At 32.7% G+C, this 27,310-nt stretch overlaps 2 protein-coding genes across 2 annotated transcripts in view; one reads left to right on the top strand and one right to left on the bottom strand.

Moving 5' to 3' along the window:
• Window positions 1-27,310, bottom strand: part of numb (NUMB endocytic adaptor protein) — a 134,798-nt gene that overhangs the window by 64,967 nt on the left and 42,521 nt on the right. The window contains exon 2 of the mRNA XM_017907885.1: window positions 9,907-9,947. The gene's annotated coding sequence lies outside the window, so the exon portion shown is untranslated. The remainder of the gene's footprint in view (window positions 1-9,906; window positions 9,948-27,310) is intronic.
• LOC108553110 (mucin-5AC) lies at window positions 16,697-26,393 on the top strand. The gene is made up of 7 exons (XM_017907873.1): window positions 16,697-16,744; window positions 17,753-17,974; window positions 18,285-18,563; window positions 18,819-20,785; window positions 20,843-21,145; window positions 25,628-25,886; window positions 26,196-26,393. The coding sequence occupies exons 1-7, from the start codon at window positions 16,697-16,699 to the stop codon at window positions 26,391-26,393; spliced, it is 3,276 nt and encodes a 1,091-aa protein (XP_017763362.1).

Genomic DNA, 27,310 nt, shown 5'->3' on the forward strand with positions numbered 1-27,310 from the left:
CTTGAAATGAAATTTTCGCGTGAAGTTTGCGAAAAAATTAGAATTTTTTAACTTGCAATTATAAGTACCAGTGTGCTCTTGTCAATGAATCAAAAATTTTATATTTTTAATTAAAGTCAGATTATACGACGCTTTTATTCACCCACGCAATTATTCTGAACTTTAATCTACTTTCCATTGCATGATATCTTAAACAAAACTTTGCATGAACCTACCAAAAAGTTGACATTTCAGCAATATAATTTCCTACATTCTCACAACTCTTGATGCAGGGAAAAAGAACATTTTCGCCACATTCGCGTGCTCAAACCACTTCCTTTATCTCATCTTTCAATCATCGACTCGAATCTTACCTTGAACCGTTTATTTATACAGGGTTTCCTGAAAAACTGCCTATGGACAAAAATAACGTTAGTGCAGAATCAGACAATGTTGTTTTGAACGAAGTTCTGTATGAAACCTTCAAAAAGTATTTAGTATTTAGTATTTCAAAAATATTATTCTCTTGTAAGGAAACACATTCCTATTTCTAATATAAAATCTTACCCATATCAGGAAAAGATCAAAAGCCTCCAAAAAATCTAATATTTCAGAAATATTCCTATATTTCAACCACTGATTATAAAAGGAAAGAGAGAAAAGGAAACATTTTATTTTCAAATCATCGAAACGAATCGAATCGAACCTTGGCTCTCTACGTCTATTCGCACGTGGTTTCCTGAAAATTTCCCCATAGCTGAAAATAACGCTGGTACATTATCAGGCATGGCAAAATATATTCCTATCTTGCACCAATTTATAAAAAAGAAATATTTCATCTTGCAATCATCGAATCGAATCGAACCCTTGGCTCTCCACGTCTATTCGCGCGGGCTTTCCTGAAAATTTCCCCATGGCCGAAAATAACATTGGTGCAGCCTTGATCGGTGCGAACCGCGGTGAGCTAGCACCGACTATTTTCGTCGACCTTTTCACGTGCGTACACGCGTTCCACGCTTACGACAGGCCACGCTGCACCGCGACGTAAGCACAGGTGCGCGGAGAAAGGAACGGCAGCTCGAAAGGTGAAGGGAACGAGAAGACGCTTGGCCAGAGAAGAAAGGTGGAGAGCTGACTTGCGGCTGGCCTCGAGGAAGGGTGACTTCCAACCTACACCTTCCACGTTTGCTTTTTCTAGTCGTGCTACGCTCGAGTACGTTAGAGATAGAGAGGGGACCAGAAGAAGGCACGTGTGTAGCTTAGATGAGCAAGGAAGAGGAGCCCATGAAGTACAATCCGCACCTGATGCCGACAAAAAGGAATATCCTCGCGGTGAGAGTATGGAGAGATACAAGTGTTAATGGGGAACGGTTGAATGACGAGATTGGTTGCTTATTCGCGAGTGATTTGATGGATGAGCGTATTCGTGATTGAAGTAACGAATGAATTAATGGTTTGGAGAAGAAGAGGTTAAACCGAGCGAGACTCAATGGGTTCGGTTGAGATTATCTTGTTTTATTGGGAACTGAAGTTGAACGTATTGTGTACGACTCTCTACGTGTATTTCATATTTATCACGTGCATATTTTATGTACGCGATATACTATTGGATCATCCCATAAGTTCGCGGTGTTATATTTCACGTCCCGCATTTTATAAACATATGGACAAACGGGTATTTAGAATAACTAAGGTCTCGTAGTTCTGTTCAATGGAAAGAAAATTTTGAAGAACAAGAAGACAAAGAATTAGAAGGATTTCATATTTTCAGGAGTGAAACTCACATTGGAAATTTCTAAATAATTAACTAAATTTGTAATTTACTTTCAATTCAAGTGTAAATTACTAGGACTGGAGAGAAAACAAAGATGAGAGAGAAAGAGAGAGAGAGAAAGTGAGTGTGTGTGTGAGAGAGAGAGAAAGAGAGTCGAAAATTGTAATACAAAGAGTACTATTTAATTTCTTAATCCCTCGCTATAATAACGAGTCTAACTAGTCATGAGTTTTTCATACCTAAGATGATAAAATTATACTATACGCGTTTTAACGTAAGTAAAATCCACATAAATTCTACAAACTTGTGTAATTTTCCCAAATTGAAATTACTGTACTAAGAGAAATTAAATACTTTTTCAATGCGTAAGTTTTTAGAATTAAATCGTGGAACATCTGGGTAATATATTGTTTTCCTTTGCTATACTTTCGTGTAAACATACTAAGTTCATTAATTATTCCTATTACAATTGCAAGCACCACGTTTATTTTTCACACAACACATTCGAATGAAAAGGGGCGAGTTGCTTTTCAATTATTTATTGCAGAACGATGAACAAATTTTGTGTATGTATATAGAATAAGAGGAAATAATTGGTGGCTGAAATTAAATGATAATATACGAAGTGATGCTTGAAAACAGAATAATTAGAAATAATATTTGCACCGAGGAATAATGAATGAAAATAAAAATAAACTGTTGGATATTAAAAGTCGATGTCAATCTCAGTTGTAGTTTTACAAGACAGATTTAATAAAATGGGCACTTAGTAAAAGCGAAGAAAAAGTTAATGAGATATCACTGAACATCGAGGCTGAATACTGGTTTAATTTCCGAAAGAGTAATACTGTCGAGAAGAACTTGTGACAGAATGTAATTTACGCTTCTTGGGAGTGAAAAGAGACACTTTAAACAAGAAAAACAACGAGGAATGTAATGTTAAAGGAAAGCGACTGAATAGAAACGTTGACACCTTGTTCGTGAAAATTACTTTCAACTGTAAATGGAAATTTTTATACGCCCAGAAAATTTATTACCTTGGGAAAGTATAAAAATATAAATGGAAACTGGAAAAGAGAAAATTATATGATGAAAGTAATCGAATAAAATATATTTTTAAAAAGAGCAAAAAGGAAATAGTAAAATATATTGTAACATTGAAATTGGATTTTGACAATTTAAAAGAAAATTAATTTTATTGAAGTGGGACAGTCGATAAATGCCTATTATATAAATAATATAATTATATAGCAAAATAAAATATATCTATCATATTATTATATACTACAATGAGAAATAATAATTGTAATGAATGATAAACATTACATAATTAAAGATATTTGGCTCATAGGAGAAAATCTAATGAGAAGATAATATGGAAATGAGTGTTGAGAGAAACTGATTAAATGTCAAGGTTGAGTAGTAAGATTAATATGACTAAGACAGAAACTATTATAAAATACAATTTTTCTTTACGAAACCAAACATCTCTTCAACAAATGTCATTAAGAAAATGTCACTCATTCCTAGGCATCAAAATTAAGCAATAATTTACCACGAGCGGCACAATAATTAGAAAAAGAGAAATGAACAATTTGAAATTCATGAAATGCAAGAAGTTTGTAATATCCAGGATTGACCTTTAATAAAATTAAATATAACGTGTAGTAATATTTTTACGAAAAAAAGGGGTCAAATGTCTAATTGGATATGAGTTTAAAAGAAATTAATCAATAAAAGACTTTATCGATTCGAAAAATTCGAGAAAATAGTATCACCTATTAAATAATATAATAAAACAAAAATCAAAATCACTATCTTATCTGTGAAATTAATTATTAGCACTTTAAACCTTTTAAAGTACTATAGTAAATCTAAATTACTATTAGTATGCAGTATTAATTTCCAAAAACATAAAATAATAAATAAACAAATGTCTAAAAAAAAAGGCTACAACAAATAAGTTAAACCTAAGAAACTACCTAAGTAACTAATGTTTCCAAATATGGGAGCAATTTGATACACTATTGTCCAATATACAGTAACTGTATAATAAAATAGAAATTAAATCAAATCTGTCAAAGTCTCCTGAAATAAAGTAAAATAGAACTGAATTAATATCAATCTCCACAGAATTAACCTAAATAATATAAAATAGCAAATAAAATAATATTTATAAAATAGATAGTTAAATATCGGAATTAGATAATAATTTTGATACGAGCAAATATTCAACAGTTCATATATATATATGTCATAAAGGGAATAAGAATTTCGACGAAATATTCGATACAGTTCGCAACATATGATAAAACAAATATGAAATTAAACTCATTCTCTTATCTTAAAGATGAACACACAAGCTAGCAACTCGAAGCTCCTTGAAGTACAATCAACATCACACACGCAGCGATCCACAACCAAACTTGTTTTCATTTTCCAATTCAACGAGTCACGTTGAATTCGTTTTCACAGTGGAGCCCTTTGCACGCGTCATTTACTCTCCTGTTTACGGCTCTTTTCCCTCTTCAACGATGCCTTTAACACGACGACGAAGAAACCATCGAGGAGCCACAATACGGGAACGATAAACGTGCTATTTCGACCTCTACGCGTTTCGACTCCATATTGCTCCACCAACAAGATAGCGGGAAACGACACGACGCGAACTACTGCTATCTAATTACGTCTGATAGGCGGCAGCACTGTACTCGATAGAGGCGCGCTCGGCAACCGGACGAAAGTTTATCGCCCCTAGGCGCGTTGCGCGCCATTTACAAAAATTTCAAATCTATCCCAGACGTTTCAAACCTATTCGCTTCTTTCCAATAAGATATATTGATAGCGAACGATGAAAGTTGGAAACTATTTATGAAGATTTAATGGTTATTGATACATATTGAGGTATTAAGGAGTATACATTGAATATTTACATGTTCCTTTTCATTTTATATTTACATTATATTATATTTACATAATGTAAATAACTTTATTTGTCTACGATTTATGTCCATTTTTGCTTTTTAATACCAAGTTTGTGCTATTTCTTGCATATCTTTTTAGCATATACGAGCACTCACATATGTTTCGCTTTTTTCTGTTTATGCATTTAATTGGAAGGTTGTGAAATCTTTTCGTGATATTCGTTTCGCTACGAACGTAATTAATGGAGATTATGGTTTAGGTAAGACATTTATGATTGCAAGGGGAAAACTGCCATTCTATCAGTATGTGAACATATACGTGAAAGAAAACTATGTGCGTTGGAGATATACACTGTGTACATATTGTTAAATTATAACTTTTTAAATATTACATAATATCTTTTTTAATTTCACTATATTTTTATATCAAATTTAAACATTTAAAGATTTTTTATTTAAAAAAATTGTGTTTTGAAATTTAAAATGCAATTGAAAAATATTTTGTTTCACATCTTCTGATGAAAAATAACTTTCTTTATTATTCATAAATTATTTACCTCGTATTCCTTCTTCTATACGCAATGTAGAAGTGAGATTTAAATTTTAACGATATTTTTTTTGCGAATTTAATAAAATTTATTAGAATTATATCGATAGAATTCAATATTATTCACAGGTGTCGGTTGCGATATTAAAAATGGAGTTACACCGAAACTATGCTAGCATTAAAAAATAAGGCTCTGCATGGGATTCGTCTCTATTCTTTCGCACGTGCATTTCCCGATACGCCATATGGCCGCAGATAAAAACCACATGCCAGAGTATTCCCATGAACATCGAGCCGACAGGTACAAAAGCTAACATGTGCCACAACTCACGAAGCTTAGGTTCAATAATTCAAAATTAATATCCAATTTTTAATGAAATATTAATTTGTTATTTATATTATAAATTTTTATATTCGAAATTATATATATTTTATTATAGCTGTCACGATCATTTTATAACGATTTAATCTTATAAATTATTTCACTTTAATTTAGGGATAATAAATTTTATTTAACATTATAATCCTTATTAATATTCGGTCCAATGTGATTTTATAAATAAAATGCGTTTTACAGCTATACATATTTTAATCAATTTTCTACATAAAGTATCTTTTAGTTTTCAATCGTTGGAATGTAATTAAAAAGAATTTCCCTCGATGGTTTATTTCCAGCATATAAAAATGGCATACGTGTACCTTGTGCCAATATTAGTTTAAATATTCAATACGAATTCGTATCTTTTTTTACTCGTTACACGGAGTACAGATGCAATCCACGTTTTACACTCACATTTTATATCTCTCGCAATTTTTTAATTATTCAAAGGATGAGGGACGTGTCGACAATTTTTTCAACTGCGAACTTTTCCAATTTCCGATTCCACAATGTTATCCTTCTCTTTTTGGAAAAACGACTTCTTTCATACGAAATATTATACGTATTACGTCGAAACATTTCCATATGAATGACAGAGAAAAAAATGATAAATTTCCATCTTTTGCATCCAAATCTTTTATCATCCATATCATTGAAACGTTGTTTCTATTTTACTTTTCCCGTGTTCCCGTCGCAGTGATAATTATTATTTCGTTAATAATTATTAAATCGTTGAAAATAAAAGGTTATATAATAATTGAGATCGATGTCGATACTGGAGTTTCGTCGCGTTCCGATTTCTATTGTATTATCCCTGAGCGAGCAGACTCATTACCATTGTGCAAAATCAATCATTATTCGCTCATTATCATAGCTGGATCAATCGTATCGAGAATTGTTAATCGTTACGATTTTAATGGTAGAAATCCAAGTAATGGATTTTATATGCTCCTTTTAATTCTTCGATATCAATTAAAAATTTCCAATTATAGCATTGAAACGCGTAAAAATCAGCTTGTCCTAATAGTTGATCGACGATACTTCACTGAATAATCGATTTTCAGAATTTATCGACATATCGGTATTTAATGCATTAATAAAATAATTTATTTTAGTAAATTACGATTAAATTTCATTTATATCTTAAGAGAAATTTTTTTTAAATAAGACGAGTGTGTAAATAAATATGTAACAAATAAATAATATTTAATATCTAGCATTGAGTTAGTTATTCGAAGAAAAGTACCAAGAATGCTTTAAGAACAAAGTGACAATATTAAAAATGCTTCAATGACAAAACATGTAAATCTTTCACTCACGGGATATCTTGATGAAATTAATATTACTATGCGAAAATGTTTTAATTCATTACACGACAAAATTTCCAAACTGACAGCTATAAAATATAACATTCGAATAATACCAGAAATTGTGTTATTGACAAACCTTTATAAATTCTAACGATAAATTAGAATCGACAATGGTAAATAAAAAAAAGTAAAGTTCCGAAGACAAAATCAGGAAGATAAAAGAACAAAATTCTTACTAAATATTGCCTGTCTAAAATCGATAACAAAAATATCATGATAAAAAGATGAAAAGTATAGCAGGTAAGGAACAAACGTTATCGCGAAGATGCGAAATTCTGCACCAGTCGATAGATATTTGCATACGAATGTTACCTCAACTTCGGAAGAGAAAAAGTGTTAAAGGAAAGAATTCATCGTACCAGCATGAGAATGCATACTCTTCGCAAGGTTCCTCTTTCAACATACCTTGCGTCGCGCTGCCTTACACAATAAGTACTCGATAAACTATAAGAAACGATGTAGTAAGGAGGAATTTCTATTGTTAAGTTAGAATTGAGAACGTGCATAGTAATCATGCATACTGATATCCTGATATTTATGTTTTCTGTTTTCGAAAATATTTTCCTAAACATTAAACTTCGTATTTTCTAAAAATTCTACTGATAATTGAACGAATGCAAAATGTAATTGTAATGGTATTAGTTATAATATTATTGTAAGATATTACAGTATTACAGTATTATTGTAATAGTATAATTTACGAAATTATTTTAAAATTATGCTTTTCATTTATTCCGTTAATTTTATTTTATTGTAGATGAGAGATTTTATTCTGAAATTATCTTATAGATTATTCTTTTATTTCGTGATTATTGCAACAGATTATTGAAAGTAACTATTGCAGTTTGATAACTTGTTTTGTTATTTTGGAATTAAATAAAAGCCTTCATTTTGAAATTATTTTAATATTATTTTGTTATTTTACGATTATAAAAATTACTGTAAATAATTGTTAGGCTTTAGTAATTCAATTAACTGATATTCGAACTTAGGTAATTAACCTGCAGGAAATTAAATGCAAAAATGAAATACCGAATAAATAATACACGTAATTCGAAATGAAAGAATGTACGTGACTTAATGATCCGGGTGTTATTGCTCTCATTAAGTGGGAAGAAAAATAAAGAAGAATCTATTTCAAGTTCGAAACTTGTTAATCAAAATACACGTGTTTGTTCTCATTGCTATGAACTTTGAAACGAATATATTAATTAAGAAGGCAAATACTTTATGCTTTATTACAATAAATCTATTTTCTTGTGATACACGCCTAATTAGCAATTAGAAAAGAGCAATACACTTTCGTTTTCGAGTATGTAGTTTCCAAGAAAAAAATATGAATTATATTTTCTCGTCACTTTCTCATAACTTTTACTAAAATTATTATTGCAATACTATGTCATTGCATTTCCTAGTTATTTCTGATTCAATCATTCTCATTATTATTACTGCATTGTTATTTCCTTGTAACCCTTTTGAACCTGCACTTATCATGCCAATAAATTCGTTACACCTAAAGTCCACCATACTTGTCCAAAAATTGCGTCTGTTTTGCATCAGGAATGTCTCACATTTTAAATAATAAATATCATTTCGATACGTTACTCGTTGTCATTTTATTTCACGTTCTGTTTCCCTACGAGAGGTAACAATTCTGTCAAAAAATCGATTCGTTATTTAAATTAACGAGTCGATCCAGTCCCCTATAGGCTAAACAGGGTGTACGTAGGATATACTGGATGAACACTTCCTATTCCGAATATCTCAAAACAGATAGAACTATTTTTATTCGGTTTTTCTAATCCATCCTCAGCAGCTCAAGAAATATATGCGACACGTAGGGAACACGTGGCATCGACATCCCGATGTCCAGGAAGCGAATACGAGAACAGATGTTAAAACCCCAGGTTCCCCGAAGCGAACATTTCCTCCAAAAAACAGAAACGATTTGAAGATCGCGACACATGCGTTAGATTCTATGCTTATGAGGGATGGATATACGAAATTCACAGCTACGGTTAAAAATGGAGGTTACGACTAATTACGTTCCCAGCCTGCATCCAACAAAATGGCGCTCGTGAGAAGAATTTCCTGTAAAAATTCTGTCAATTATTTACTATATAATTTCCTGTTAAAGGTTGTCCCAAAACCCACGCAAGATTTGAATTTCGCGCCATTCGTGCGGTAAAATATTTTCAAAAAAGAAAAAGAAAAAGAAAAAGACATTGTGACAGCTGACAGTTTAGTGTTATTAACCCTTTGCGGTCGGCAGATTTCGGCAGAGCAAATTTAACGTTTCGCAGTTACTTTTCTGTACAGGATTTAAAGTCGATATATGGATATTAAAACGCACAGAATTTGTCGAAACCGATTTGTGTTTAATGCTACTTATAATACGTAAATATGCAAAATTTTTAATTTCTCTAATTTTCTGTGTTTTTCGACTTGAGAATGTCGACCGCAAAAGGTTAAAAATTACATGAAAGAACAACGTGTCTTCATTGTTGAGCAATATTTACAATTTTGAATTAAAAGCCTGTGTTTTCTATCAAAATTACTTCTTGCGTGAATTTTGGAACACCCTATATATAAATTATGTAATATCATTTCCTGTATGTTGGAATATTACTTTATTATACGTAAGAAATTTAATGCAAAGTCGTTGCAAAAGATGTAATAGGCACACAAACCAGGTCGTGTAATCACGTAAATTGATCCATAGATCGCGATGCAGGAGAACCATCGGGTATGCATCGATCGCCACAACCTCGCCATGTCAGATCACTCGACGCTGTATTTATATAAACAAATAATATACGGAATTGCGTTGAATCGTATTTGTACACTTTCTGGTCATACCTGTATCGAATTCTGAATATTTGATAGAATCGTCGAATAAAAATGGAAAAGGAATGTTGCATTTAAGGACTTACCGAGAAGTGTCTAGCACCGACGAGGACTGGGTAGGATTTATCTGAAACATAAAATGCGTTGTGTTATTATTGTGAATTTGCTGCAAATTCATCGTGTAATTCAGTAATAGCCACTACAACAATTATATCTGCATTGTATTATTTGTTGCTCGAATCGTATTAAATTGCGTATCCAAATTCGCATCGCAAATTCATGAGTTATGATAGAGTAAAAATCGAGGGGAACACCCTCGACCTGAATAAAATTGATTATTTTTACGGTAACTTTGATGTTTAATCAGCGAGATAGCAAATATTAAATCAACTGATAGCGCCCACGCTTATCGCAAATTTAATGCAAAAGAAGCGTGAAACTGTTCTGGGTATATTTTTCTTACGTACGCAAATTTAAAGAACGAATTAAACTTGACGGTTACGCTTATCCAGGTAGAAGCTGAAGATAATTAACGACCGTCTGATACTTGCAACAGTATCGTTGAAAAATGATGAAAAGGACAAGCTGTTCATTTTTAACAAAAATATGTCGTACATTTATAATTTTTATCATATATTTAAAGGATATTTTTTCGTAGCAAAGTGTCATCTTGTTTCAGATTATTCTGACATTTCAAATCTATAATTTTAGATACAGGATTATTAAGAAACTTTTGAAATAAATAATTAAGTACGAATAAGTATGATCATGAGTAATAATTAAATAAAGCAGTTTTAACTTAAGGAATATTTAACCTATCTTTATTGTCTTATTTATGCATCACGAAATAAAATTGATCACTTTGCAATATATTTTTAATACAATCCCCACGTCTTTATTTTGTGACACCTTTTCGTAATTAGTTGAGATTTAAATACAGGAATAATGGATGACCGTGCTTTAAATAACGAAGAGAAGCAAACCGACAGAGATGGAAAACGGATGTATTTTAAATTATTCTAAATAAAGTTCATCAGAAAATCTACAATTTTATTTATTTAAAACCAATAATTTAGATTAAATAATAATTTAATAAAAATTTTATCCTACGTTACTGTTCCACAATTTATCTAATTTTATTTTCAGGTCACACGAGTTTACTTCCCTGCTATAAGAACATCGACTGTCCTCCTAGGCCAATGGAATTAGTTTTCACATCAAAGAGAGTCACTTTGACAGATAACTAGATGAATTCAAACTTCGAATTTCGGAGTTCCAATTCCAACACGCTTTTATATTAAAAATCATAATGATAATTAAAATCAATATTCAGCATAATAACCAATCTTCCTTAATTTTACTCCTCGTTGACTTGAAATTCGTACACGAGAAATAATCACTGTGTTTCGTGTTGGTATGAAACGAGATTGACGAAACTTTAATTTATTAAATTTTACGTTTTCGTCAAAATTAGTAGTTGAAAATTAATTTCTATATTCCCGTTCAATCGAATTAACATCTCGGACAGAAAAGAATAAAAATGATTAAACTAGAATTATATGAACAAACGTATACCCAAATAGAATTGATGACTAAAGGCACCCAAAAAGATCATAATAGCTGTTGCAATGCATATTCCGTAAAATTATCAAGTTTCATCAATTTCCAAATTCAGAAGCAACTGCTGATCGCTAAATTAACCGCGTGATTAAAATTAATGATAATTAAATTGTTAGGAAAATTCTGAAATTTTAGCCGAATCGATGTTTCAGTCGACAGGTACCCGCATCGAAAAATTATGCAACAGCATTTAACGCTAAACCTACCACGACCTAAATAAGCATTTTCAAAATTGCACTCCGATTATTCGTTTTCGCGAATTTTCTTCCAATATACATACAATTGATTTTCCGACATTTTCCCTGTCACATCTATTTCAAGCACCTTCTTCTTTCATTTCATCGTGGTAGATTTAGTGTTAATAAAATTAAATAATTATAATTAAAAAACAATAATTATATATTTCATTTACTACTCGTATCGTTTATCGATTGAACGCTATTTTCATCGATTTAGAGGAATAATAAACGATTGAGAGTGGGGTGTGCAATTCCTTTGCATTGAAACAATAATCTCTTCCACAATTCAGAATCGATGATCGACTAAAGATAAAATTTACAATTACCTTCCAGTCCACCCACCTCAGGAAAAAGAAAAGAGAATAAAGACCGGAAAGATCGATTGGAAAAAAGAAAAGGGAATAAGCTTCTTATTTCCATGGATATTCATATGGTTCCCAGTCGAAAGTTGGCGATTCACTGTGGCAAGACTCGAGCACGAGGAAAAATCGGGCGAAAGCTCGACGAAGAGAAGAATCAACGATTCATTACAAAGGAATCCCCAAGCTACTTGGCTACGTCTACGCGCCCCATAAAAATGCGCACGGTGCTTTATATCGAGTGAAACGGTTCCCACGACACCCCGTGCGCCGCGCTCTATGGGAACGTTTTATTGGGGTGAAATTGTACGTGTCTGCAGTTACTCGCACGCACACACCAACACGATGAAAAGGTGTCCCTCGTGGAGAGTTTGATCGTAACGGCGAAAACTCGTAACGTGTAGATGCTGTTCGAAAATGGAAGGCAGGTTCATGGTGGACATTTAACGAAAGTTTAATCGACTCTGCCACCATGGCACCTTGAGTTTCGCTCGATAATCGAAGAAAAATCACGATCTTTTAAGCACATCGTTATAGCGATTTTCGAAGCCCTTTTCGAATTTGAAAATATAGAATGGAGAATAGCTATAGTGGCTAGCTATAGTGGGTCACACATCGTGCGGTGTGCATCACCGGTGGGTCATGCTTGAATATTGGATCAGAAGTTACATACCATTAAAAATTCACTTTCTTTAATAATTGTGAGGAATCGTCATATTGTTGAAAATGTAAATAATGGAAATTTAATGTATATTATTTGAAAAAAGTAGGATTTATATTATTTTATCTGAACGTCGTAAACATAACTTTGAACTACCAACAATACTGCCCATTAAAAATTTAGTTTCTTTAATAATTCTGAGGAATCGTCATATTGTTGAAAATGTAAATAATGGAAATTTAATGTATATTATTTGAAAAAAGTAGGATTTATATTATTTTATCTGAACTACCAATACTGCCCCGCCCGATGAAGCGGAAAAATATGAAAATCGGCCCCAGCCTGAACGTATTAAATGCAAATACAACCTATGGTCTATGGCAGTAAGGAGTGAACGAAGAAATTAATTTGTCATGATCGCAAATATCGGCTTTAGAAATATCATTTCTATTTCTTTTTTGGTTTTGTTTCCATTAGACGTATTCACATAGATTTCATCCTAATTCATAAGATCGTTACTATTACCGATTTCGCGAAACTGTCTATAGTATTGCTTATTTCTCATGTATATAACTTCGGAGTACGTAATTTTGGAGATATTTGTTAGCTATGGGGTATTTTTAAAATTCCTTTTGCAATTACGAATTTGACGATCTCTTTTGCGTCATGGGACATCATCGACATGATTGGAGATTGTTATAACGCGTATTTTCTCGTGTACCAGCAGCGTAGTATAGAAGTATCGTGCATGAAATTAAAGACATCTGTTATCTGACTCCAATTTTCAAAGTTCTGTTTCAAGTTTGGAAGTATAGACAGACTGAAAGCTATTGTAATGAGAAGTAAGGTAAGGATAGGTTGAACTGGTTTCGAGTTTGACGTTTCTGCATCATGGAATACCATGATTGACAGGACGTAATTACGTGGTGTCGGAAACTGTGGCAAAACTATTATTTCTTATTGCAATCTGTATATATTTATATATTAATATATTAATACACGTGTATATATTTATATACTAATATATTAATGTACTTGCATATAATTATATATTAATATATTAATACACGTGTATATATTTATATATTAATGTATTAATATACTTGCATATAATTATATATTAATATATTAATATACGTGTATATATTTATAGATTACGTGGTATCGAAAACTGTGGCAAAACTATTATTTCTTAGTGCACTGTGTATATATTTATATAATAATATATTAATGTACTTGCATACAATCATATATTAATATATTAATATACGTGTATATATTTATAGATTACGTGGTATCGAAAACTGTGGCAAAACTATTATTTTTTATTGTAATGTGTATATATTTATGTACTAATATATTAATATACTTGCATATAATTATACATTAATATATTAATACGTCTATTAATGATTGCGTGTCAATTATATATACATATATACTAATATATTTGAACCCTGTGTCTATTAATATACGTGTATATGTATATATATTATTATATTAATATATGTGTATTAATGGACTTTATGTCAATCATGTATACATATACGTTAATTGTATTTCAATTTATTAAATAAGTACCCTTATTAATTCAAAAGAATTGTTTCGTTACTCGAATTCTAAATAAATAGATATAAAATTGATTTATCACCATAGACGAGGTATAAGATGTACCTAACACTATATTTTTCGATACCAAACAATGCACTAAGCAATAATAAATACGTCTTGCATCAAATATTTTGCTATTTAAGAATTTTATTTCCTAATTCTGACTAATGTTCAATTTGAAATTCTTACAATACTTTACTGAATATCTTTCCCTGCAATTACCTTCGAAATTATTTAATTTTGCAGCAACGTGAGAGATATCTGCATTCATTAAGACCGTTTCTAAATAACGCGTATCATTCTTCGGTCTGAATGTGCATCACGGTGCAAACTTGCTTACAGCCTGGAAACGAGTTCGCAAAATTATTTCTCGCTACAGTGTTGTACTAACGAGAGTATATATTAGCCGGAGCTACAAGAATTTTTTCTCTATATAAACGCATGAAACAGAAGTTCAGCGTGAAATATTCTGTTCGCCAATTTTACGTTCGAGTACCTTTCTTGATACAATTCTTACTCCAGTCCCTTTTTCTTACTTTCGCAAAATGAAATGCGATGAAAAATAACTATTTAAGAGAAAACGAGATACAAAAAACGTATATTCCTGAAAGAGCTAGAAATATCTTAAATATTTAATTAGACATTCGAAAAATATTGTCAATGTGATCCAAGATTTTAGATATAAGCTACTCGGTTGTAAAAGATACTTGAAGTATTTAAAATAAAATAATAGAAAGTAATTAATGTAAATAATAATTTGTCTCCTAGAAACAACAAAGTACTTATTCTTTTAGCATCCATATTCTACTTCCGATGACCCATAAAAATATCATATAATTCCCATATAATTCGATATTATTCCATAATACTTAGAGCATATAAATATAGCCTGAAATTAATATCTCTCTTTATATTTACAGCAGAGTTCATTACCGATTAATCTGTCTTATGATAGCATTATCATTACTAATAATACCAATACACCAACCTACTTACAAAATGGATATATGCAATAATTAACCAGTAAAAACGTTTGATAATATGAAGACGAAAATTGCAGTCTGAAATTTCCCTCGTGACAATCATCGAACATTAATATTCTCAGCACAGTGATCCCTAACACCCGTATCTACCTTGCTCTGCATTGAAAATTGCTACATACGCGAGTACTGCATTTGGACGAGCATTAATGGAAGCTTGCCCTGCATCAGAAACAATTAGTACGTGCACATAACGAAATTACACTTTTACCACAATCGACGTTACGTTATTGTTCAAAATTGTGACGTTATATAATGTACTCAGTGCATATGTGCCGAGGTCACCATGGTGTGTTAGACCAGGGTCAAAACAACGTGTCCTGTATCTATATCAATCGTAGTTAAAGTGCATGAGTATCTTGCCGAAATGAGAGCTGGTTTGTAGAATACAATGTTTGAATAATAAAGCACTCTGGAGAGGAGAATGGTGATAATATTGACCTAACTGTATATAGAAATTAGATATGTTTATCTTCCATAGCCACTATGGAGTAGGTGGCTTTATTGTAAGCATGGAGTATGTTTGAATAATGATTTTCTATATATCTCGTTTTTTGTAGATACATGAGAAGAATCTCGAAAAATCGAATATTTGCATTAGATATGGATCTATTTAACGTTTCACGTGCCTATCAGATATAGGTCCTCAACGATTTCAAAATGCTGCTTTGAATAAAAGTTAGAATAATATAAGCTGAAATATTTAATAACATTTACTTAAATTGTATTAATACAAGATAAATAGCGCAATTAATGATTAACTATTTTGAAATATTTTAATTACAAGCATGTTGACTCCTAATATATTTTTGGTTGAACCATAAATTTTGAAAGACCGGTATAAATCGACAACTATTGTAATGGCAGTTACATCATTTGTTTAAAAATGAAGATAAAATAATTTTCAATGAATAAATTATTCTCTAATTAACACATCCAATTAAATGAAGGTTCGTTGAATTGCTAGAATAAAAGCTGAAAATACTAAAACGAATCGAAAGGAAAGGCTGTAAAATAATTTATACAAATTACGAATAAAATTTGTGCCGAAAATTATTTCTTCGAATATTTACTGAAACATCGAACGAAAAGGTGAACATACGCGAAATCTTTGATTATAGAATCATAACAGAGCAACGGATAAGAAGGTTGGATAGTTCATCGATAATATGTTAATTACGAATTTGGCACCGCGTTATTTTAATTAGCTATGATCATACATTGACACAAGTGTCGAAAGTAAGGCCCTTGACGTACACACCATTTTTGTAAATCCCACAGTCTATATAAGAGCAAAACACGATTTATCGAAACTATATTAAGCCACGAGTACGGAGAAATCAAAGATGGCGAGATCAGCGGTCGTTCTTTGTCTCATTATCGCCACTGCATACGTAAGTGAAATTATTACGCTAGGGATTAATCCGCTTTGACGCTTATGAGTCGAGTTGAGCGAGGGTGGCTGCGATTGGGGCGAAAATGTCAACGCAATGTCGACATAGAGCTCTCGAAAAGTTTAGTGCAACATGGGGTTGCAGAAGAATTGAAGTTTCAAATAGAACTTTCCCTTTCTTCCAATTTTTCTAACTCCTTTTCTTTAAAATAAATCTGACGATTACGTTGTTGCAAATAAATATGAACATTTGACTGTATACAGTTATATGTATTATAGGTCCAATTACCTTCCTCCATTCCCCCAAAATTTCACAAATACCGTAACAAATTATCGAGTAAAAGAAAAGAATATACACCAATTTTTCGTTGGAGTGTTCTCATATAAGCTTTTAGTAATTGCCTCGACTACATATTAAAATTATAGTATTGCAAATTAATCATAGAGCATTAACTATGTACAGTTACTAGTAATTACTTTCTTCGAAAAATTTCATTAATACTGTGACATTTTCGAGTGACAGGGAGAGTTTTAGATTCACTTTATGGAACCTTTAAAAACATCTCCGTCTTCGGAATTGAAAATTTTATCTGTAAGAAAGTAGACCTATAAAATTACGTGCAAATTTAATTACCCTTTTCTTATTTATATTCAAGTGAATGTCATTCTATAAGTTGAGAAAAAAGAATTAACTTACAACTTAATTCAACAAATTAAAATTTCAATTGTCTCACGATATACTCGGCAAATACTCTGTATATTTATAATTGAACATCTTACAGGGTACAAATTGTGATACCCTGCTGCACGAATTCGTATTATATAAATTCATGTGACATAGAGATCTATTATGAAAAACTAAAAAGTCAATTACTTCATGAAAGACTTAATCAAAGTCTTATTCCGTGTTAAAACAGAAAAGGAATACTAATTAAATAAGTCACAATAAATGTTAAATTAATGAAGGGACAGGATATTTCCAGAAGCATCTCCCTCTGTCTTATTTCAGGCCAGCTTCATTCCACCACTGCCAGGATTCTTAGACCCAATAAAGAGAATACATCAACTCGAAGAACAGATTGCAAATAAAATCAACGACATCACACAACACACACGTAGTCTCTTAGATCGATCCACGCAAGAAGCTTATTCTGAAGTAAATCATGTGAAAAGAATTGGTACCAAGATAAAAACGGAAGCGCGTCATAAAATTAAGAGTATATTAAGCGAAGTAAGTAAAAAACGAAAAAGAAAAGAAAAATAAAACAAAATATCCAAACCAAATATTTCACGTAAAATATGGTAAATGAAATTTGGAGTTTCTAATGTATATAAAAGATAGAATACAAATTATAGATAAGATACGAGTCACCGGTGGGGCTGAAAGTATTCCTACTTATAAAAGTTTCAGTAATATAATTGATAACTTTCACAAATCACATGTTATCCACATGTCGGTTGGATAATTTCGTTACAGATGAGAACGAGTTTCCAATAGATACTTGAATGGAATAATTTATTTTACATCCTTATATCTTTAGGTAGGCGCTAAAATCGATATTCTGAAGGAACAGACAAATTGCAATAATGTCGATCATTGTATAGAAATTGTAGAAGAATTACATAAAGCAGCAGACGATATCAATGGACAAGTTAATGCATGCGTTACATATAATGGAAATAAAGCGGTTCATATAATGCAACAAATTAATCACAATTATAAACATCTTCTGCATACCCTCGATGATGCTAGTAGACGAGCAGCAAGATGTACTGCATCTACTGAATTCTTTCCTGAAATCGTTGAATGCTTAAATACCGTGAGTACACAGAGCAATATTATATTTAATACAATAACAAACAGCAAAAATATTCGAATTGTCAAAAGACAACATTAGAAAAGGATAATGCGAGAAAAATAATACCAACACTTTAACATATTAAGAAGCCAAAAGTAATATTCAAAGCCCAACTAATAGAATTGATAGATGTAACATAAAATAATACGAAAACAAACAAATTTTAATGTGTAATAACAAAGATTTTATTCCTATTTCATTTCCTAATCAAAACAGGTAATGGCAAGGACAATAAAACTTTCAATCGAGGAACGCTCTAAGATTACAAAAGATACACTGAAACTGATCAGCCACATTAATGAAATCAAAAGATCAACAAGTGGTTGCACCAGAACAGATATTATACCAAAATTAAAAGAACGTGCACGAAAAATCATCGAAAAAGTAAAAGAATGCATCTCAGGTACTCGTGACTCTACCACACAGATGCCTACATCTAGAAGTGTAAAACAACCACTATCAAGTTTTACCGAAGGACCAATTATATGTTGCAAACATAAAACAGTGACCATTTCTACACAATACCCTGTGACCAATCCCACAAAAGAACCACCATCCAGTACAACGGAATTACCCGCATCTAGTAGTACGGAACCAATAGCTACCAGTACTACTGAGCTACCTGAAACTACTAATACAGAACCAACAGCAGCCACTACCACAGAGATTCCCCCATCAAGTAGTACGGAACCAGTAGCTACTAGTACTACTGACCTACCCGCAACTACTACTACAGAACCAACAGCGGCCACTACCACAGAGCTTCCCCCATCAAGTAGTACGGAACCAGTAGCTACCAGTACTACTGAACTACCCGCAACTGGTAGTACAGACACTACTGAGCTACCCGAAACTACTAATACAGAACCAACAGCAGCCACTACCACAGAGCTTCCCCCATCAAGTAGTACGGAACCAGTAGCTACTAGTACTACTGACCTACCAGCAACTGGTAGTACAGAACCAGCAGCTACAACTACAACGGAGCTTCCTCTATCAACTAGTACAGAACCAGTAGATACTACTTCTACAGAATTACCTGCATCAAGTAGTACAGAACCAACAGAAATCACTACCACGGAGCTTCCTGCATCAAGTAGTACGGAACCAGTAGCTACTAGCACTACTGAGCTACCCGCAACTACTAATACAGAACCAACAGCAGCCACTACCACAGAGCCTCCCCAATCAAGTAGTACGGAACCAGTAGCTACCAGTACTACTGAGCAACCCGCAACCACTAATACAGAACCAACAGCAGCCACTACCACAGAGCTTCCACCATCAAGTAGTACGGAACCAGTAGCTACCAGTACTACTGAACTACCCGCAACTGGTAGTACAGAACCCGCAGCTACAACTACAACGGAGCTTCCTCTATCAACTAGTACAGAACCAGTGGATACTACTTCTACAGAATTACCTGCATCAAGTAGTACAGAACCAACAGAAATCACTACCACGGAGCTTCCTGCATCAAGTAGTACGGAACCAGTAGCTACTAGCACTACTGAGCTACCCGCAACTACTAATACAGAACCAACAGCAGCCACTACCACAGAGCTTCCCCAATCAAGCAGTACGGAACCAGTAGCTACTAGTACTACTGAGCTACCCGCAACTACTAATACAGAACCAACAGCAGTTACTACCACAGAGCTTCCCCCATCAGGTAGTACGGAACCAGTAGCTACCAGTACTACTGAACTACCCGCGACTGGTAGTACAGAACCCGCAGCTACAACTACAACAGAGCTTCCTGCATCAAGTAGTACAGAACCAGTAGCTACTACTTCCACTGAACTGCCCGCATCAAGTAGTACAGAACCAACAGCAACCACAAACACGGAGCTTCCTGCATCAAGTAGTACGGAACCAGTAGCTACCAGTACTACTGAGCTACCCGCAACTAGTAATACAGAACCAACAGCAACCACTAACACGGAGCTTCCCGCATCAAGTAGTACGGAACTAGTAGCTACCAGTACTACTGAACTACCCGCAACTAGTAGTACAGAACCAGCAGGTATTACAGATACCGAAGAACCTGCATCCAGTAGTACCGAACCTGCAGTTACAACTACCACGGGGCTTCCTGCATCAAGTAGTACAGAGCCAGTTGCTACTACATCTACTGAACTATCTACATCTAGTAGTACAGAACCTGCAGCTACCACTGTCATGTAACTTTCGGAGGAACCAGTTGCTACTACATCTACTGAATTACCCGCATCTAGTAGTGCAACAACTACGCCAACGGAACTTCCCATATCAAGTACGGAACAAGCAGCAACTACTAGTACTGAACGACCCGTATCTATTAGTACAGAACCAACAGGTACTACAGGTACCGAAGAACCTGCACCTAGTAGTACAGAACCAGCGGATGGTGCGGGTACCAAAGAACCTGCATCGAGTAGTACAGAAGCTGCAGTGACAACTACCACGGAGCTTCCTGCATCAAGTAGTACGGAACAAACAGCTACTACTTCTACTGAACTATCTACATCTAGTAGTACAGAACCTGCAGCTACCACTGTCATGTAACTTTCGGCATCTATAAGTACAGAGCCGGCCATTGTTACTACTACTTCATCTGAAGATGAACTCGCGCGTCTTATACCAGATTGTGTGAGAGAATTACATCTTAAATTGAAACCGGGAATGGCATTGTCGGCGGTTGAAGCATTGCTGCAATTTGTTGAAGGTTCGAATTACGGAATGATATTATCAGGCACTTTAAAGAGAATGTCACAAGTAGCATCGTACAATACGAAGCCCTTGGAAAGTGCTGTTGAAAGAAATAGTAAGCAATACATCATGAGAATTATTGAACCTGTTATTTGTATGTATGAATGTAAAATATATTGTATTGTATATCTCTATAGTATCATATACAACTTGGTTTAATTTCTATACCTTCTTGTAATAATTAACGCAATCATCTAAAGAACATATATAATAATCTCATATTAACCTCAGAATAATAGGATTGCGTTTCGGCGCCTAAGTACTATGAAAGTCGTTCATATGTTGCCATTTGCAGCTGTCGGTTGCATCTATTGCGGCGCTCTCATTCGGTTTCTCTTAATTCAAAACTGAATTAACTTTTGGTTTAGCATGAGGAAATTAATATGTAAACGGTTCTTTTATGACTTTATTATAGGGTGCAGTTTTTATTAACGATTTTCAAACCCAAAGGAATTTCCCAAATTAACTAATTCTATTAGGGAATAAACAATAATTGCATAATTATCAAATTACTATTATCAAATTTTTTTGTACACGAATAAAATGTTTGACAATGAAACGAGTTCTACAAATCTTCAAATTGAAAGTGCTTACTTCAACTGATTATACTTGTAATATGCAATTGAAGTGCTTTATATTTGTAACGATATACACAATTGTTAGTATATAAATATAAATAAGACCAAATTCTACGAACATACAGATTGTCGAACTGACTTTATTCGAAACTTCCTTTTTTCAAATGAGTCACCTAGCTTGAGTCATGATTGCAATAATATAACGAATGCAATAAAAGTGGTCTATAGAACTGAAATTCGAAGATGTTTGTACATGAAACCAAAAGTGAAAGAAAAATGTTTGAATTGTTTAATTACATTGCAGACGTGCCAGAAAGAGCAAACTACTTGGTGTTTCGATTAAAAATTTCCAATTTATCTTTCGTTTAAAATTTGAAACTTTGTGAATAGAAGAATAGTTTCAGTTCCATTGATTTAATTTATTTTCGTTTCTATGTTAAAACATGTACTTAAACATGTTATATTTATTTTTCTAGATCGACCTATACGGCTAAAAGGCTCCACATAAATAATTCTTATCAATAAATTCGTACTTTTGTCAATATAAAATTGCGAATCTATAGTAGTTCCACACAAATTCATCTATTTCCACATGTAATACATAATACGTATATTTTTAACATTCATCAAACCTTTTAAATTATTCTAAACAATAAAAGTTCCCCTTTGAAATTTCCAAACTAACTAAACCTTCACATGTCTGAATAAATTTTCAAGCTAAATTGAACTCTTGATACCTATAATTCACCCAACATTGAAACGTCATTTATCATTTTGCATCATCTGAAAGTGTGTCACTTATTTTTTCATTACACAAGGCGAGCAAATGGAGAAAAGATAACGCAAAATCGAAATATCAGGAATAACAAAAATTCCTGGAATTATTCAATTTATTGCATGCTGTTTGAAACAGTCGAAAGGGCAACCACAACTTTCGAGTAGTTTCATTTCGGTCGATATATTATTAACAAGTACCATATTGGCTATACATATACGTCAAAAATATCAATGACGTTACACATATATGTATATGTGCCTTGAAGAGAAGTATGTATTGTAATAAAAAAGTACGAAGGTTAAATAACAGTATAAAAGCTATAAAATAAAGGAGGAATAACAGAAAAATTAAAAAGGAGAAAAATAATAGAGAAATTCCAATAATGAAAAAATAACGACCCAAAAATAGAAATAAAAGGAGACAAAAATATCAAAATGGAATAAAAAAATAACACAAAGATTACAATAAGAGAAAGTATTATAGAGAAATAAAAACGAAAACATTAGGAAGATAAAATAAGAAATGAAATAAAATAGTCTAAGAACTAAAGGTGGAAAGCTATATCACAAAAATTAAAACAAAATGAAATACAACTCATAAGATCAAAATTCTTTAAAGCTCGCATAATTACGTTCCAACCAAAATCATTGCAACATCGTTTCACGAAAATCCTAGGCCCAGAATCTTGGACCCCGATCCCAGTACACTCTGCCATTGATCCATCCACGAGACTGAAGGATCCCGTGTAACAAATAATTTAACTGCAAAAACGAGCGAGTAACTGGTTCGTTAACGAAATCTCGGTCGTTTCGTCGGCTTATGTTCATCCGATTGTTGTGGCAGACTCGTTTCCTCGAGCACGAGCCACGATCCTCGAGGGAAAAGTGCTTCATGCCAGAAAAAGGAAATAAGTGGCACGCGAGACGACGTGCCCACGTCCTTCAGAGCACTTCCCGGCACCGTTGCGTTTCTTCCAGCAAGAAGTGCGAAACAGTCGCCGCAGCATCCTTCATCGGTCGAGGGAGATGATGGCAGGGGCGAATGACGCGGGGGGTGATTCGATAGAAACGTTTCGCGCCAAATTATTTCCGGGTTATTCGTTGCAATATCCCGACGAATGGAAATTACGTTCGAACGATGCCGGCGGCTTTTAATGGAAATATTCGATCGAAAGCTTTTAATATATTTGCAATGTTTAATTTGCTATAGCAGTTAAATTCGAAAAAGACATAAAAGGGCTGCTGTGAATGAAAATACGGTTAAGATTGAGTTACGCCTATTATTATGATTCTGACGATATTAACTGTTAATATATTTGCAGGGATTAATTTATACTCAACCACTGACACTATATACTTAACTTCATCAAGGCCGTAGTCACGCGTAATCGACAGCAACATTATTGCTCAAGATATCTCATATTTTATATGTGCAACAAGCATATGTTTTCATATACCTATTTAAACTAACCTCAAAATTATAAGAAATTTCTTTAAATCGGAAATTCAAATTTGAATAAAAGACATGGAGTATACTTGTATAATGATTTTCGATATATTTCCTTCCTTGTGGATACGTGAGAAAAATCTTGAAAAATCGAATATTTGGATTAGATATGGATCCAATTAACGTTTCACGTGCTTATTAGGTGTAGGTTCTCAACGATTTCAAAATGACGTCTTGAAGAAAATGTTACATTAACATAAGATAAATGACGCAATTAATGATTTATAATTTTGAAATGTTCTAATTAAAAGTTTGTTGAATTCTGATATATTTTCGGTCGAACCATAAATAATATTTCGAAAAATATCATTATAAATCGATAACTATTGTAAGAGCTGTTGCAACACTTGTTTAAAAGTCGATCGATCGATTTTGGAAATGAAGATAAAATAATTCTCAATGAAAAAATAATTCCATAATTAACATATCCAAATAAGAGACGGTTCCTTGAATTATGAGAATCGATGCCGAAAATACTAAAACGAATCGAAAGGAAAGACTATAAAATAATTTGCACAAATTACGATTAAGAATTGCGCGGAAAATTATTTCTTCGCATTTTTATTGAAACATCGAATGAGAATGTGAACATACGCGAAATCGTCGATTATAGAATCATAATCGAGCAACGAATAAGAAAGTTGGATAGTCCATCGATAATATGCTAATTACAAATGTGGCGCGGTGTTATTTTAATTAGCTATAATCATACATTGACACAAGTGTTGAAGTAACGTGTGTAATTGGCGAACAGACCATTTTTACAAATCCCATGGCCTATATAAGAGCAAAACACGATTTATCGAAACTGTAATAAGCTGCGAATAGGGAGATATCAAAGATGGCGAGATCAGCGGTCGTTCTTTGTCTCATTATCGCCGCTGCATACGTAAGTGAAATTATTACGCTAGAAATTAATCCGCTTTAACGCTTGTGAGCTGAGTTGAGAGAGGGTGGTTGCGATTGGGGTGAAAATGTCGACTTAAAGTTTCTCTCGAAAAGTTTCCTGCAACAGAGGGCTGTAGAAGAATTTTTGTGCTTTAAAATAAAACTTCACTTTTCTTACAATACTTCTCATTCTTTTCTTTCATCTAAATTTGACGACTACGTTACTGCAATCAAATATGAACGAAGGACTATACAAAGTTATTTGTATTATAGATTCAATTATCTACTTTTTCCTCCAAAATTTCACAAACACCTTGAAAAGTATTTCAGTACAAGAAAAATTGTAAACAAATCTTTCGTTGCAGTCTCCTGATATAAATTAATATGACATAGAGATCTATTATGAAGAGCTGAAACGTCAATTACTTCATGAAAAACTTAATCAAAGTCTTATTCCGTGTTAAAACAGAAAAGGAATACTAATTAAATAAGTCAAAATAAATGTTAAATTAATGAAAGGACAGGATATTTTCAGAAGCATCTCCCACTGTCTTATTTCAGGCCAGCTTCATTCCACCTCTACCAGGATTCATAGACCCAATAAAGAGAATACATCAACTCGAAGAACAAATTGCAAATAAAATCGTCGACATCACACAACACACACGCGGTCTCTTAGATCGATCCACGCAAGAAGCTAATTCTGAAGTAAACCATTTGAAAAGAATTGGTACCAAAATAAAAACGGAAGCGCGTCATAAAATTAAGAGTATATTAAGCGAAGTAAGTAAAAAAGAAAAAGAAAAGAAAAATAAAACAAAATATCCAAACCAAATATTTTACGTAAAATATGGTAAATGAAATTTGGAGTTTCTAATGTATATAAAAGATAGAATACAAATTATAGATAAGATACGAGTCACCGGTGGGGCTGAAAGTATTCCTACTTATAAAAGTTTCAGTAATATAATTGATAACTTTCACAAATCACATGTTATCCACATGTCGGTTGGATAATTTCGTTACAGATGAGAACGAGTTTCCAATAGATACTTGAATGGAATAATTTATTTTACATCCTTATATCTTTAGGTAGGCGCTAAAATCGATATTCTGAAGGAACAGACAAATTGCAATAATGTCGATCATTGTATAGAAATTGTAGAAGAATTACATAAAGCAGCAGACGATATCAATGGACAAGTTAATGCATGCGTTACATATAATGGAAATAAAGCGGTTCATATAATGCAACAAATTAATCACAATTATAAACATCTTCTGCATTAACTTTTGGTTTAGCATGAGGAAATTAATATGTAAACGGTTCTTTTATGACTTTATTATAGGGTGCAGTTTTTATTAACGATTTTCAAACCCAAAGGAATTTCCCAAATTAACTAATTCTATTAGGGAATAAACAATAATTGCATAATTATCAAATTACTATTATCAAATTTTTTTGTACACGAATAAAATGTTTGACAATGAAACGAGTTCTACAAATCTTCAAATTGAAAGTGCTTACTTCAACTGATTATACTTGTAATATGCAATTGAAGTGCTTTATATTTGTAACGATATACACAATTGTTAGTATATAAATATAAATAAGACCAAATTCTACGAACATACAGATTGTCGAACTGACTTTATTCGAAACTTCCTTTTTTCAAATGAGTCACCTAGCTTGAGTCATGATTGCAATAATATAACGAATGCAATAAAAGTGGTCTATAGAACTGAAATTCGAAGATGTTTGTACATGAAACCAAAAGTGAAAGAAAAATGTTTGAATTGTTTAATTACATTGCAGACGTGCCAGAAAGAGCAAACTACTTGGTGTTTCGATTAAAAATTTCCAATTTATCTTTCGTTTAAAATTTGAAACTTTGTGAATAGAAGAATAGTTTCAGTTCCATTGATTTAATTTATTTTCGTTTCTATGTTAAAACATGTACTTAAACATGTTATATTTATTTTTCTAGATCGACCTATACGGCTAAAAGGCTCCACATAAATAATTCTTATCAATAAATTCGTACTTTTGTCAATATAAAATTGCGAATCTATAGTAGTTCCACACAAATTCATCTATTTCCACATGTAATACATAATACGTATATTTTTAACATTCATCAAACCTTTTAAATTATTCTAAACAATAAAAGTTCCCCTTTGAAATTTCCAAACTAACTAAACCTTCA

The sequence above is a fragment of the Eufriesea mexicana genome, unplaced genomic scaffold, assembly GCF_001483705.2.
Source record: "Eufriesea mexicana isolate 0111107269 unplaced genomic scaffold, ASM148370v2 scaffold9405, whole genome shotgun sequence".
Taxonomy (NCBI): domain Eukaryota; kingdom Metazoa; phylum Arthropoda; class Insecta; order Hymenoptera; family Apidae; genus Eufriesea; species Eufriesea mexicana.